This window comes from Hippocampus comes, unplaced genomic scaffold (genome assembly GCF_001891065.2).
Source record: "Hippocampus comes isolate QL1 unplaced genomic scaffold, H_comes_QL1_v1.1 scaffold175, whole genome shotgun sequence".
NCBI lineage: Eukaryota > Metazoa > Chordata > Actinopteri > Syngnathiformes > Syngnathidae > Hippocampus > Hippocampus comes.
Genome location: NW_017805556.1, coordinates 251,973 through 267,618, shown reverse-complemented (window position 1 = coordinate 267,618; position 15,646 = coordinate 251,973). Strand labels below are relative to the sequence as shown.

The window sequence follows — 15,646 nt, the reverse complement described above, 5'->3', positions numbered from 1 at the left end:
GGCGTCAACTATTTCGAGTCGCTAAATTCAGTTTAAATTCATCTCTCCTTTTATTATTTATAATTTTATCTGTGGTTTTATTGTTCTTGTTTTGATTGTAAAGTGTCCTTGAGTGTTTTGAAAGGCGCTTATAAATGAAATGTATTATTATTATTTTTATTATTATTGAGAGATGTGCGTTTAAATTTCTTTCTGAACACTGTCCCTGGCTGATTCCATTCGGCACAAGTCATTAGAGTAAAAGTAAGGACAGAGAATTTATGGTCGTTGTTTTGCGCAATATGTTTCATGCAGTTATGCAAGATATACCAATATATATTGTCCAGGAAGTCTACATTGAAAAAAAGAAAGAAAATAAGGTAGATTATTTGGACACGGCCAATTGATAAGTAGCTCACATGCCATATAACATCAACAGGATCCTAAGAAACTACACCAAGAACTCAATGACGTTGTGGAATGCTACTCTACTGGCCAAATCAAAGCCAGGTGCAAAGGTAAATATTGAATATGGCATATTCCAAGGAGATGCTATGTCCCCGGCTTTTGTGGGCATAACCCCACTCATTCAAATCATCACTAAGAGTGGGTACTAGTTCAGAAAGTGTACCATGATGAATTATGTGGATCACACCCACCTATCTGCCAAGAACAAGTGGGATATTGACTCCAAGGATATACAGCAATCACAGTGGAATGTCATTGCAATGTCATCGTAGTGTAGGCGAATTATATCTAGGCTAGGGACGATGATCACAACCAAAGCAATTGAACTACCTGAAGCCAGCAAAACAGATGTGCAGGACAGCTACTGTACATATACCTTAGAGTCATGATGAAGCATCTCAAAGGGCAGCCACAGCCAAATACCGAAAGATGATGAGGTAGATCTTGAATAGTGAGCTCAATGGCAAGAATAAGCGAACACCGATACGAACGCCCATATTTTCTCTTTTAGCAAAAGTAGGCTAAATTTACTTCAAAGAAAAACAAATAATAGCAATTTTCGATCATTCACTCGAATGAAATATTTTTAAAACATAATTTGATTGAAGTACAATAAAATAAAGTGCAAAAATATATTAAACAAAAACATTTTCTTCAAGGAGAAGTAACATGCAGTGAAAACAAATATTAAACTTTAATTTTTACACTTAAACTGGGTAAAAACTCTTAATATGTGATTGCACAGTAATATTCACTTCTTTGAGGCTGATGCTGATACTTGGTGGTGTCTCATCTTTACTACAAGTTCATCAATATTTGGGGTCAGACTCTGAGCTAAGGATATCCTCAAAATTGAGTGAATGTGTTCAGCAGTAAGTCAACTTCTGTGTGATGTTTTGTTCAGCTTCATCAAAGAAAATAGTTGTTCACACAGGTATGTGCTGCCCAACATCGACAACGTTTGAGCAGCATGGATGCGCAGCTGGGCCATTGTGTTGGGGAGGAAACGGGCAAACTCCACAGCACCCACTGCAGCATGTTTTGCATTCAGTGCATCATTGCATTTGAGGTCTATCAACTCCATTTGGAGGTTTGGTGATCAGCTTTCCACATCAACAGCAAATGGATTACTCAGCAGTTCAAACCTGCTTTTTGTGCTTCGAAGTCAGCAAATCGGCGTCAGAAGTCAGCGGCGAGCAAACGAATTTTATCAGCAAACTGTACAACTGTGTTGTGTCTTTCCCCGTGCTGTCCAAGAACAGACAAATCTCACGAAGCTCGAAACATCTTTGCAGCACCTTTCTCTTAGCCATCGCACCTCAGTGTGATAGGGCAAATCACCATGATCAGTTTCTAACTCTGTCAGAAATGCCTTGAACTGGCGGTAATTTAAACCACGGGCTCTAATAAAGTTAACAGCACGCGTGATAGTGTTCATTGCATGTTCCATTTTCAAGGCTTTACCACACAACGATTCCTGGTGTATGATGCAATGGTAAGCTGTCAACTCACGTGGCATTTTCCTCCTGCATCTTCTCCCTTATCCTTGCCACCAGTCCGCTCCTGTGTCCACACATCGCAGGTGCTCCATCGGTTGTCAAATTCACAAGTTTTTCCAAGGCAGCTCCATCTCATTTATACATATTTACAGCTCCTCAAATAAATCATGCCCCGTAGTTGTTCCATGCATAGAACGTAAAGCCAAAAACTCCTCCTTCACGCTTAGGCTGGAGTTTGTTTGTTTGTTTGTTTATTGTTTATTGAACATATAAAATATACAATACAGTAATAAATTGGCAAAAAGTGAAGGCAAGTAAGATATAAAAGGAAAAGAAAATAGTCATCATCACAATTATATGTTCTCCGCGGATGAAGATTGACAGCTGGGCAACATCAGAAATGTCAGTGCTCTCATCCACAGCCAAGGCGTATGCGATGAAATCTTTTCCCCTTTTCACAAGCTGCTCTTTTAGATTAATGGACAACTGCTCTACTCACTCGGCAATGGTGTTTCTACTCATGCTCACGTTTCAAAAGAACTTCATCACAAACGTTAAGCATACAGTTTTTAATGAAATCCCCCTGCGTAAATGGCCGGGCTGATTTAGCGATCTCTTCTGCCACAATACAACTGGCCTTGATAGCAGCCTGGCTTTGTGATTTGGCTTTTTTGAACAAAGCCTGTTGAGATTTGAGGTTTCGTTTTAATTCCTCAACCTTCTGTAGCCTTTGTTCCATGACCATATTCTTGTTTTTGTCCGCGTGTTTTGTTTCATGATGTCGTCTCAGATTGTACTCTTTCAATACCGCCATGCTTTCTCTGCACAGAAGACTCACAGGTTTTCCAGCTATGTCCATGAACATGTACTCCGACTCCCACCTTGTTTGAAACCCCCGGTTCTCAGTGCCCACCTTCCGTTTTGCCATTTCTGATGGATATCTGAAAGTTAACGTCACTGTTATGCGAATGACTGCTGCACTAATAAATATTGAAATGAAGCGGCCAACTGCTTGGCGTGGCACCGTTGCATTGTGGCAAATTTAGTATTGGTGCGTGTAAAGGCTCTGCGGGCTGCCGGCTTGCTGCGGTCTGCGGGCCAGTTCTAGTAATAAATCAATATCATCCCAGGGGCCGCTGAAAACCTTCTCGCCAGCCGGATTTGGCCCGCGGGCTGTGACTTTAACATATTTGCCCTAGACCAGGGGTGTCAAACTCATTTCACATGGTGGGCCACATACGGCCTCGGTAGATGTCAAGTGGGCCGGACCATTAAAATGATACAATACTTTGCTATAAATAACCAAAACAATATGTCTTTCCTCTGTTTTGGTATAAAGAAGCACAAGAACATTAGGAAAATGTTGAAATTTAATGAACATATCTTTTACAAAACATTTCATGAAGCACCTTACATTTCCTTCGACAAATGTGCAATTTACTTTTATCATTCACATATATGCATTGCAACTGATCCCACTGATTGTACAAACTTTAACAAGTAATTGGTATTGAAAAATATAGTAATGCACTTTAAGATTAAACAAGATTCATAAAGAAAGCAAGTTTTAAAGCATTTACACGTGCATATAAAATCTAAATGTAATCCCTGCCTACACCTTACAAACTAAGGAGAGTGCTATTAAATGTGTAAATTTGAGAGTGCTATTGATAGCGTCTGCTGTCATGGGTCTGTCTCAGTGACAGACTGAGGCTGCTGTTGTCTTCTTCTCTGATCAAAACAGTGTCCCCTTGCGGATACTCAATGAATTGCACCTGATTAAAAATATTAATTCTGTGTCTTTAATGCATTTTTTTCACTTTTACATTATCCTGCGGGCCTGATTGAACCTACTTGCGGGCCGGTTCCGGCCCGCGGGCCGTATGTTTGACACCGATGCTTTACATAATCATCTCGCGGGCCGGATTAAACTCCTTTGCGGGCCGGATCCGGCCCGCGGGACGTATGTTTGACACCCCTGCCCTAGACCCTTCCATCCATGCCATCAACTCCAACCTTGCAAGCCTTCCCCCAACCAAAACGATAAAACTAATGGGTCCCAGGCCATTGCAACCTCCTGGACAATGACCTAGCAGATGAGCAGGCCAAACTCGGCTCCTCCTTTCCCCAACCAACTACCCCGCTAGATTCTCAAACACACCTAGTGATCATCCGCAGGAGCTGCACACCCCCACCATCTACCCACCCTTGTCTCAACTCCCTCAATTCCTCTTGTCCCAATCCGGAGGAAGAGTCCCAATTATCAAAGAAAGACCTCGTCGACTTATCCGATTCTGGTCCGGCCAACACCCCTCCCTTCGAAGATGGCAACATTTGACGGGGAAGAGCGAGGATGATCTGCGGTGAAGAGGAAGAATCGGCCGAGCACCTCTGTCTTCGGTGCCCCGCACTCCAGTCTGCCCGCTACCACCACCAATTGGGATTCCCCTTCGGAGAGTTATGGAGCCTCCCACACACGAGTCTAGCGCTACTGAGGATCATCCACAGGTGTCTAGAGTGACTCAACAACAACAACAACAGAAGTGTGGAACCAGTCATCTCTGCTGCTGTTCAGGAGGACAGCACTTGTGGCCTTGTTGTACAGCTGTTCAATCACTCTAACAAGGTTGGCGTTGATGTTATGCTGCCGCATGGTGGACCACAAGGCGGCATGCCAAAGCCTGTCAAAGGCATTTTTGAAATCGACGAATACGTGGTAGAGGTGTTGCTGGTGCTGAAGATATTTCTCGCAGATTATTCTCAGGTTGAAGATCTGCTCTTTGGCACTTCTATTCGCTCTGAAACCAGCCTGTTCTTCTGCAATGATGGTCTCAGCTTCGGGTTTCAGTCTGTTCAACAGCATCTTCAGCATAACTTTGCTTGGATGGCTGATCAAGATGATGGTGTGGTAGTTACATTGCTGAAGATTCCCTTTCATGGGCAGGATGATGATTGTGTGTCCAAGAGGATGGCCATGTCCCAGTGTTCCAGATGTTGCAAATGGTGGTTAGAGCAGTGATGATTGCCTCTCTTCCTGCCTGTACTAATTCTGCAGGTATGTTGTCACTACCTGCTGATTTGCCTTGCTTCAGCGGTTTTACTGCTGCCTCGACTTCTTCTTTAAGGATGGACTCTCTAAGGATGGATTGTGAGTCCTCCTCTGTTGTTGGCACAGGGCAATTCAGTACTGTTGGGTCTCAGTTGAGCTGGTGGTTTTAAAATTCAGAACATCATTATGTCCACCTGTCTAAAATCTCTTTGTCTTCAGTGAGGCATTTTCCTGCTTGTCCTGGATACTCGTAGGTCTTCCTTACTTCTCAGTGGTAAGGTATTTTATCACCTGGTAGGCCTTCTTGGGGTTGTTTCTTTCTAGGCCCTCCTCTATTTCCGTGCATTGATGTTCAATCCAGGAATCCTTTGCTTTTTTTCATCTCTCTCTTGACTTTGTTGTTTGCTTCCCTGTATTTCTTGTTCCCTCTGGGTCTTTCCTCTTCTTCTTCAGTTCTCTTCTTTTGTCACACAATGTCAGGATCTCTGTTGTGATGCAGGGTTTTTTGGGGCGCTTGTGTTTTCCTAATATTTCACTTGCAGTTTCAATTACTATTGTGTTGAATGTCTCCACAGGTGCTTCCAGATCAAGGTCGTTCTCATTCAGGATCATCAGTGGTGCGAACTTCCCTCCAATCATTACCTGGAACTCCTCTTTTACTGTTGGGTCCTTCAGTTTCCCTAGGTTGAACAGCAGCCTTGTGAACTTGGGCTTGTTGATATTTTTCAAGCGCACTTTGAATGTCATCATCACCAGATCATGGTCACTTCCAATATCAGCATCAGGGAAAGTACATGTGCGAGCGATGTTCACTCCAGCTCGAAAGCATTTGTGGACCAGAATGTAGTCAATCTGGCTATGATATCGGCCATCCGGGCTGTGCCAGGTCCACCTTCTGGAAATCTAGTGCTTACCAAGTGTTTGCTATGACCAGTTTATTGACAGCCACTGTCACGTTGCGTGGTGGTGGTGGACCCCAAAAAGCAGGCAGGATGGAGGAGCAGATTGTACTTGACGAATTGTATTGATAAAATACAGAGAAAACTAAATCTAAAACAAACGAAGTCCAAAGTATCAAACAAAAATCAAGACTGAAGCTAAAACATAACAGTGACCGAAACATGACTGAAACAAACATGACAGGAACAAACAAACAATGACCCGACACTGAGTGGTCGTGCTGGGAGTCCTTTTAAACAGATAATTACATAACGACCAACAGGTGTGCAGCTGCAGGGAGAGCCCAACAGTGACACCCGTTGGTCACAAACCGAAACATGACAGCCACAAACTCTAGGAGTCGGAGACCTCTGTCATTCATCAGCTGGTTGCATGAGGGTCCGCATGTGCCCATCCAGTTTATGTGTGCATCCTCTCCAATCTTGGCATTCCAGTCCCCTTGTACCACGACGATGTCCCTTTTGGGTGTCTCGTCAATGACTTCTTGTAGCTGATCGTAGAGGTCTTCAATATCTTCATCACTGTCGTCGGTAGTTGGTGCGTAGGCTTGAATAACCGTGATATTAAAGGGAGATGCTTTCAGCCGGATAGTATTCAGTCTGCTGGAAACTGGCGGCAACACAAAACCGTGTTCACGATGTCTTTGTGAACAAGGAAGCCAACGCCTTCTTCATGTTTGTCTTGTTTTCCACTGTAGTACAGCTTGTTGCCTTCCATTATAGTTGTTTCGCCTATGCCTCTCCACCGTGCTTCACAGAGGCCCAGACGGTTCTAGAGGTATCTGCTCATCTCATTGGTGAGTTCTTCAAGTTTCCCAGTTTGCCATAGCGTGCTGGTGTTCCATGTGCCAATGATAATGTTCTCTTGGGCATGTATCTTTGTTTTTGCAGCACCAGTAGCATATTTGTCGCCTCTGCCCTGGTGTACAGCGGCTGGCCTGGTCCTTGATGACCCGGGCAACTTCATCATGGCGAGTCTTGGGCAGTGGCTTATCCCTCTCCAGGTCATAAGCCACGGCCAAGGTCACCCGTAACTGAGTGTTTGCCCTGGCCCCGGACACTTGGCCGTTGAGTTCGCTGGAAACCCTTCCGCCCTGGCCGTTGGCTGGAGATACAGCTCATCCGCCCCTTATGGGGCAATGACAACACCATCCCCTCACGTGGTTTAGCCCGCCAGTTGAGATGGTGTGCCGGGTTGTGGCACTTGGAGCCAGCACGTGAGAGCTTTATGAGATGGATGAGGACCAGTGATGCCCGTCTACTCCCGGAGGAGCACAGCTGCACACACCAAAGATACTACCTCTATCCAGAGCTCCCATACTATCTCTATCCAGAGCCCCCCTGATCCCCTGCCAGTAATCACAAAGGGTGCTGGCATAATACTCTGGCCACTGGAAGAGTTGCAAGCAACTGATATCAAGACCAGAAAGCTCCCTAAAATACACAGAGGGTTCTACCTCAAGTCCAGCAATCTGAGGCTGTACACAAAGCAGAAAGAGATGGCCCGTGAACTAGTGAGTATCATGGCCATTATCCAGGAGGAAACAACATGCCTCTCAGAATACATCACGAAGATGGCGCCAGGGACGACCTCCTTTGTGAATGCCTCAGTAAGGAGAAGGGGCCAGATGCACTGTCACGGAAAGACAAGCAGTGCCTGGCATGTACCGCCAACAAATTAAAGTAGCTGACATCAAGAAAACAGTGGTTGAAAAAGTCAAGGCTGAAATACAGTGACGAATCATGGCAGAACAAAAAACAGCCCCTAAAGACAAGATCAATGGATGGCAGTGTCTCCCACACTAGACAAGGACTCAGTTGCTCCTGTGGGACTTCCCAGATCCAGACTGACATAGTGATATACATCAGAAGACAGGAGTTTTAAATGGAAAATGGTAAATGGGCTGTCACTTATATAGCACTTTTTTACCTTTGGTACTCAAAGTGCTTTACACTGTTTCCTTATTTACCGACTGATGACGCAGCATCAGGAGCAACGGGTTTTAGTATCTTGCTCAAGGACACTTTGACATGGTCGCGATGGCAATGGACTGAACCCCCAAATTCTGGGTTGGGAGATGACCACTCTACCACTGAGCCATGCCATCCTACTTAATAGTTGAAGCAATATTGAGTGATAGCAACATCTGAAGACAGGAACACAAAGCCGGAAAAATACCAAGGCCTGACGGAACAAATACACGGAATGTGGAGAGTAAAGGTAATAGTGGTGCCTTTGGTGATTACTGTAGTAACCCCCAAACTAGGTGGATGGCTCTGACAGATACCAGTAACAACATCTGACTCCTCAGTTCAGATGAGCGTACTACTGGCAAACAACTAAGATTCTGCGCAAAACCCACATGGCATGTTCTGTCTTGATTGTGTTCCAGCTCCAGCTGGAGTGGAGGGCGTTTTCCTCCAGCAGGTGTACCTGGGCCTCATTTCGACATCAAGCTTGACTGAGTATTTATGGACTATGACTTCCGCTACACCTGTCAGATAATTGACCTTGCTTGCTGTTTTGCTTCAAGTGTGGTTTTCTATACGTCTCGATACCATTCATAGTTGCTCTTGTTTTGTTAATTGGTCCTTGTTTTAGATATTTTTGTTGTTCTAGTATTGCTCTTTGTTTGCGTGTTATTGGACTTTTCGATATTTCGTGTGAGTATTCTCTGTCTTCTATCATACCTTGCCGGTCAATAAAAATACACATTTTACCTCATGTTATGATTTGAACAAGAGGGTTCCCCAGATAGCAAGAATTTTTTTGCAAAGCAAGTCTTTTGTGGCATGTTTACGCAAAGTGTCTGTGACATTCTGCTGTTCTTTGGTTTCCTAAGACCCCATGTTCACATGAGGAGTCCCACCACAGGAAGTGAAATTCTTCTGTTATTTGTTTTTGTGCCCTCATGTGTGATCATGTGAGAGACAGTCACGCCAGGAAGCAGTGACAGAACTGGCGAAGGCTCAAGTGTTGACAAACTGTTAGCAAGATAAGAGAGCTCGTCTTTACACCCCAAAAAATTGCACGTGAACTCACACAAATACACATTATAATCTACAAAATTACAATGTGGACAAAATAGTTTTGTGTGTGGATACCAGAAAATCAGTGGGGCTTTTGATATATGAGTACAAAGAAAAAACTTTTTTGAAGGGTGGTTTGGGTTGAGCGGTATTCATATATGGGTGCATGTTAATCTCAAGAAACTACGGTAACCAATATCTACAACATACTAGAAAAGCTTGAAATTCTAGAAGTAAGTTAGATCAATTAATCAATTCCTCCTCTACCACTTACACTGCTCATGTCATTGCTTGGCTTTTCCCCAGAGCGTTTTAATGTATTCTTCCTACCTTGCCCCAACTTGGACATCTATGGAGAGTGCATGATGCAGATTACCCAAGAGAACATTTACCTCTGGGACATTCGCAAGCCCTGTACCAAACTGTTCACCTGGCCACTCTGCTCCTTGCGACGCTATGGACGTGATGCCACTCACTTCACCTTCGAGACAGGAAGGTAAGACTTAATGCAGGCAGTCTCCTGCAGTCAGACCCCGTCACTAAGGGCCAGGAACAGGGGGGCGTGCCTGCCCACCAAGTTGCTTGTGCCCCGCACCCTCACCCTTCAGCCTTGAGTCTCAAAAATTATTTTCTATTTTAATGGAACTATAATTTTATTTTGTCATAGTACAAAAGGCCACGATATCCTAGTATGATAACCTATACTATGGTTTCCCAATTTACACACTGTGGATAACATTCCTGTGTGAAAAGGGAGTTAACATGTATTAACAATTCACCGTGTCACATGTGGCTCAAGCACTGGAGGCGGAGTATGCACCACAGGAAGGAGTTTGGGGCTAGCGCAGTCGGTTGACAGTGTGTGTTGATGACCATGAAGTTGTCATTCTTTATTACGTGTCTACTGTATAAGCACATTGTTCGAATTGGCCATTGTTTCTTCCACCCAAATATTTTGTTAGTGTTTTCCCTGTATCCACCTTACCATTCAGTTATCGTTCACATCAGTGATCGTTGTTAACATCATGAAGTCAGGTACCAGAAGTAGCACCAATTCAGTGTCACAATAAGAACACAGACCAGAAGTGCTGCTTCTGTGTGACATTATAAATATAAAAAAATGCATTTTATATATATATATATATATAGATATATATATATACATCACTTAACATAAATATCGTTTTGAAGACAATGATTGAATTTGGGGACCTCATACAGTCTCCTTAAGCTTAAATGTGTTGCGATCCGTATTTTTGTTTTGGCTTGTTTTTTGGGGGGGAGTAGTTGTTGGTATTGGTTTTGATGCTAGATAACACTTGTGCATGTGAGGAATGTACCCTCATTTTTTTTCTTTGGTGACATAAATTCGTGACTGGATTTCCTGGTTGAAAAACACAAATCTCTCCCCTTCCTCCGTTTTTTTAATTTTTCATGTAGTCAAAACGTGACATGGCGCAGATGTGAGGTCACCCGGAATGCTCCATCCGTATATATAAAACTTTTAAAAGTGATTTCAACAAAATATCTGTATAATAAGCCTCTGAATGTATTCTTTAAAATAATTTTGTGATAATACTCACCATTAATTTCAATGGTTTTCCATTCCTCACGATTGCTAAAAATCCAGCAAAACTATCGGAATGAAAGTCAGCTTGCCGGGTCGTTACGCGAAGTTGCTGCTGGCTAGCTTGCACCCTACTCAGTAGCTTGCACGCTTCCATTCTGCTGTCTCTCGCAGAGTATTTTGATGCAAACGTAGCATGCGCCGTGTCAAAGTGCCACTTTGCATTCTAACTGTTTCATCAATGGTATTTTGTCATGGCAAATTAGACACACCACAGAACCTGTCCTCTCCACAAAGGCAAATCCTTCTGTCCATTCGTCTTGAAGTGTACGATTCTCCTCATCTTTTTTTTTCGCCATCTTATTCGTCGAAGGATTAGCTTTGAGCTAATGACCGAGTGGGCTGATTCAAAAGGGAGCGTTTACCTGTTTCCACAGCAACGGCGACATAGGCCAGTATCATCCAATCAAAATTGCTGCTGGAGCCAACTGCATCCTGAACAGGAAATGAGCAGTGAAAAATCGATCGATGGATGCATTAAACAAGCGAAAATATTTTGTTTTAACTGCGAGCCAGATACAATCATCAAAAGAGCCATGTATGGCTCGCAAGCCATAGGTTCCCGACCCCTGGCATAGAGTATTTCATTGAATGTTTCCAAAGTCAGGTGAAGAATTAGTTTCAAGATGACTCACTTTTCAGAAATTACATAAAAAAGATTCTCTTCAACAAAAAGATCTTTGTGCTGTTTACCTCACACACGACCAGTTTAGGGAACACATTTTATTAGGAATGCTCACACACACACACACACACACACACACACACACACACACACACACACACACACACACACACACACACACTAAAATAAAATTGTTGTTCAATTTTTAGCAACGGTTATGCCTTTTGTGTGTTCAATTCATCTTTTGAGCTAGTGGGCTCCTATTTTTGTGCTGATCACAAGACTCGCGGAAAATGCAGTCTCACTGTGCGCATGGGTGGAGTTTTCTTTCATTGGTATTTTACTCGACTTTGTGCTGGCAGATTTTGCAATAATGGGGTGCTTGCGCCTTTGTGGGTCATTTGTGGCAGCATGTGGATGCCTCCTCCCAGGTGGATGCCCAGGACCATTGCCAAATTGGCCTCGCCCTTTAAACCCCCTCCCCTGCAATATTGATGAGGGCACTATTCCATTTTTATTTAAAATGATGATGATTATAATCCATTCAGTTGATTTCTACAATAATTCAGAGGCAGTATTCCACGCTGGTGTCTTATTTCCAAATGAAATACTCTGACTTCTCCCACTCACATCCACGGAGCAGACTTCAATTGCCCATGTCACATTCACGCATGGTGACTACCTCATTGGCAAAAGAACAGCATGCAGTTTACCGGTCAATGTCATGCACAGATCCCAGTGAGTCTATTTCTGTTCCCACAATGTTGAGCATGGCGTACTCGGAAATACTGCGCTCTGACCGCCCTGATTTTGATGCAAACAAGGGATGCCATTAGGATTGTCTGGGAAAAGACTATTACCATCTCACAATGGTGCACAAATAATAATAAAAATAATAATAATACATTTTATTTATAAGCGCCTTTCAAAACACCCAAGGACACTTTACAATCAGGAACAAGAACCATAAAACACAATACGGGTTGAGCAGTGGCAGTCAAACGCGCCAAATGTGCAAGATACTACATTACGTCCAATTCTACTGGCGCAAAGTCTAGAAAAATACCAAAAGAAAGCAAGCTTTACCCATGCACACAGTCCGACTGCGCTTTGCCCTAGACTTGCGCTCAGAATGAAAATAGAGCCCATTTAGATTAAAAATCTGCAGTTTCAAGACAAACGGATAATATTTCTCTGAGGTATTCTTTAAATTATTTGTAATAGGGAACAAAAATCCAGCGAAGTTTGAAAGAAAATTCTAAATAGTGGACTTACTGTTCAGTTTATCATATGGTTCCAAGACTCTTTTGTTGATCTACTTTGTTAAAACTTTCAGGGGACACTACCTTTTTTTTTTAATCCCACAATAATCTAATAGAATGGAAATTATTTTGCTAGTCGTGATGTGTGCAAAATTTTATACGTTTTCATGAATTATTAGACCATCAAAACAAAATCAACATCATTTTTCTTGGGCAGTAGCACATTGCTTCAGCAACAGCCTTTGTAAATAAAAAGCTTTGCTTTAAACTTTAATCTTAAATATCTTCAGATGAAACTCCCACTGGTCCAAGAAAATTGGATAAAATCTCTTGGAGGAGTTCTTTAAGATATGACTTCTAAAAATGGGGCCAATTTTGAAAGAAATTAAAAATGACCACCAATAACTGATTGTTGATCATGGCCAAACATACAATCGGGGCTGCTTCTTTGAATATTTACTGCCATTTTTGTAAACTCTTACAATAAAGTCATAAGATATTGATTATTTTACCAGTTCTGATGTGTGTTAGGCCTGGAAAAAAAATAATCACGACTATTTTGACTGATATTGAAATCACTACGATCAAAGATGGGCACTTTGCTCTATTTTCCGGGTCCATCCTCCGTCCACGACCTGTGCACCCTTCTGTCATTGTTCCTGAGTCCTTATTCAAAAAATGAACTTTCTCCCACCCCATCTGTCCTCATCCTCATCCTTAGTGTTGGGGTACCCCAATAGGGACATGTTCCCCTTGAGGAAGACCAGTTTGTCAAAGCTGGCACTGGCCAGAGCAGTCCGCTTTGGCCGGAGGATGTCGCCAGCTGTTGAAAAAAAAACCCTCTCCACCACAGCAGAGCTTGGGAGTGGGATGTTGTATTGAATAAATAAGTGCACCCACGCTACCCTGTCCTCCACCGGAATATTCCCTGTGCAGTACGTGTGGTGGGGTGACCAGTGGCGCGTTTGAAGCACTTCAAGGCAATTTTTGTCCTGAGCCCATTTCGCCTGAGTACATTGAAATGAATTTTTGGCCGCCTTGTGTCGGCATCGAAAACATACGTAGATGGCACACGCATCAATCAATAAGCAGATGGAGCTGAATAAACACACACACACACACACACACACACACACACACACACACAGCTTTCTTATCCGGCAGGATCGAATTGTTTGCAACTGTTTAAGTGTCAAGATATCATTTAACTTCAAACACAACCAATACTATCGGTCACCAGACTGACTGGCCAGACAGGCTAGCCGGGTTTCTGTCAGTGGTTTGTGAAATGGTCATCTGTCAGTACTTGACCCAGTTAGGGACAATTATGGGGATGGACGAAAACCAACTTCCATCCTTGCTTCGTCCATCCTTTTTAAAAAACCTTTTGTTCACCATCCTCTGTCCCCAGAATGGCCTGGACGGACGGACCGTTCCATCCCAGGGACGGAAGCCCCATATCTCAGTTCAAAACTTCGTATCATTCATTCATTCATTCATCTTCCGATCAGATTGTCCTCACAAGGGTCGCGAACCCGGTACTTCTGCACTGTGAGGTCAACACGCTAACAACTGGGTTACCGGGCCGCCTAAAATCGTATCTTTTCAACTAATAAAACTTCACTACTAAAAACTATCATCCTTGCATGTTAAAGGCTCCATTCTTGATCACTCTCTTCCTTTGGTCAAGTACAAAATGAGAGTAAATATTATGTGATATTCAAGCCTCTTGCATTTTCATTCTGCTACATCCACATCTTTGCATATATTAACGGCACACCCTTACCTCTTTATCATCAGCTTTCTTATGTGATTTTCTTAAGTCTTGGGATGTATTGGCTAACCTAGGATCTCGGGATTGTTTTTTGTGCCAGCTCTGGCCTTCCTGTGTCGAGTTTGTATGTTCTTCCCGTGCCTGTGTGGGTTTTCGCCGGGTACTCCAGTTTCTTCCCACATTCCAAAAACATGCACGGCAGGTTGATTGGGCATTCTAAATTGTCCCTAGGAGTAATTGTGAGCGCGAATGGTTGTTCGTCTGTGTGTGTCCTGCGTTTGGCTGGCAACCAGATCAGGGTGTACCCCGCCTACTGTCTGAGGACTTTCTGGGATACGTTCCAGCACACCCGCAACCCTCGTGAGGTTAGGTGGATTAGAAAATGGATGGATGGATAATGCAATGGGTCCAGTTTCTTCCACATATTTCTATGTCACTTCCTTTTTTTTCAATAGGCTGTGTGACAGCAGTGAAGGTCTCTACACGTTCCAGACCAGAGAAGGAGAGCAGATATATCAAAGGGTTCACTCATCCACACTGGCAATTGCTGAGCAGCACAAGAAGGTTCTGCTGGATGTGGAGAGAAAAAACAGAGTGAGATCCCTTGCTATGACGATGACTCTTTTTAATGAATGAATGAATGAATACTTTATTGTCATTGCACACTTGTTACAACGAATTTCTGCAGGAGCCTCCACCCCCAAGTGCGTCGCGAAATATAAAAATATAAAAAAATATATAAATGCATTGCACTCCCCTAGACCCACACACAATCACACGCACACGTTTAAAATTGATATTCAGCATTATGGAATGGATTTTTTTTTTTTTTTTAAATTGTGATAAGAGTATGTTAGATATTCGGCACTAGTTAAGGTACAGTCAAAGTTGTCTTACAAAATGATATGAATCAGGCATTAACATGACAGTATGTGGACTATTTATATATTTATTTACTATAAATACAGTCGGAGATATCATGAGGTATTTAGTAAGATTGCACACCCCCAGGCCTACACATTCACATGCACACGATTTGAGGAATTGAGATTCAGCAGCCTGACTGCCCAGGGATAAAAAGTGTTTCTGTGTCTGTTTGTCCGGCTTCTCATGACTCTATATTTCCTGCCCAGGGGCAGGAGGTTGAAGAGGCACCTGCCAGGGTGGGATGGATAAGTCAGGATTTTCTTTGCCCTTTGTAGCCCCCTTGAGTTCGCGATGTCATCCAGGGATGGCAGGGGGCAGCCGATGATTTTTTGTGCCGCCTTTATGACCCCTTGCAGAGCATTCCTGTTCTTAGCCGTACAGCCGGCATAGCACGCTGTGATGCCGTACGTCAATACGCTCTCCACTGTGGAGCGGTAGAAAGTGTGT

At 43.2% G+C, this 15,646-nt stretch overlaps 1 protein-coding gene across 1 annotated transcript in view; it reads left to right on the top strand.

Moving 5' to 3' along the window:
• dok4 (docking protein 4) overlaps nucleotides 1-15,646 on the top strand; it is a 46,901-nt gene that overhangs the window by 19,715 nt on the left and 11,540 nt on the right. Inside the window, exons 5-6 of the mRNA XM_019879848.1 lie at nucleotides 9,291-9,480; nucleotides 14,728-14,866. Of these exons, the coding sequence (XP_019735407.1) occupies nucleotides 9,291-9,480; nucleotides 14,728-14,866 (329 nt within the window). The remainder of the gene's footprint in view (nucleotides 1-9,290; nucleotides 9,481-14,727; nucleotides 14,867-15,646) is intronic.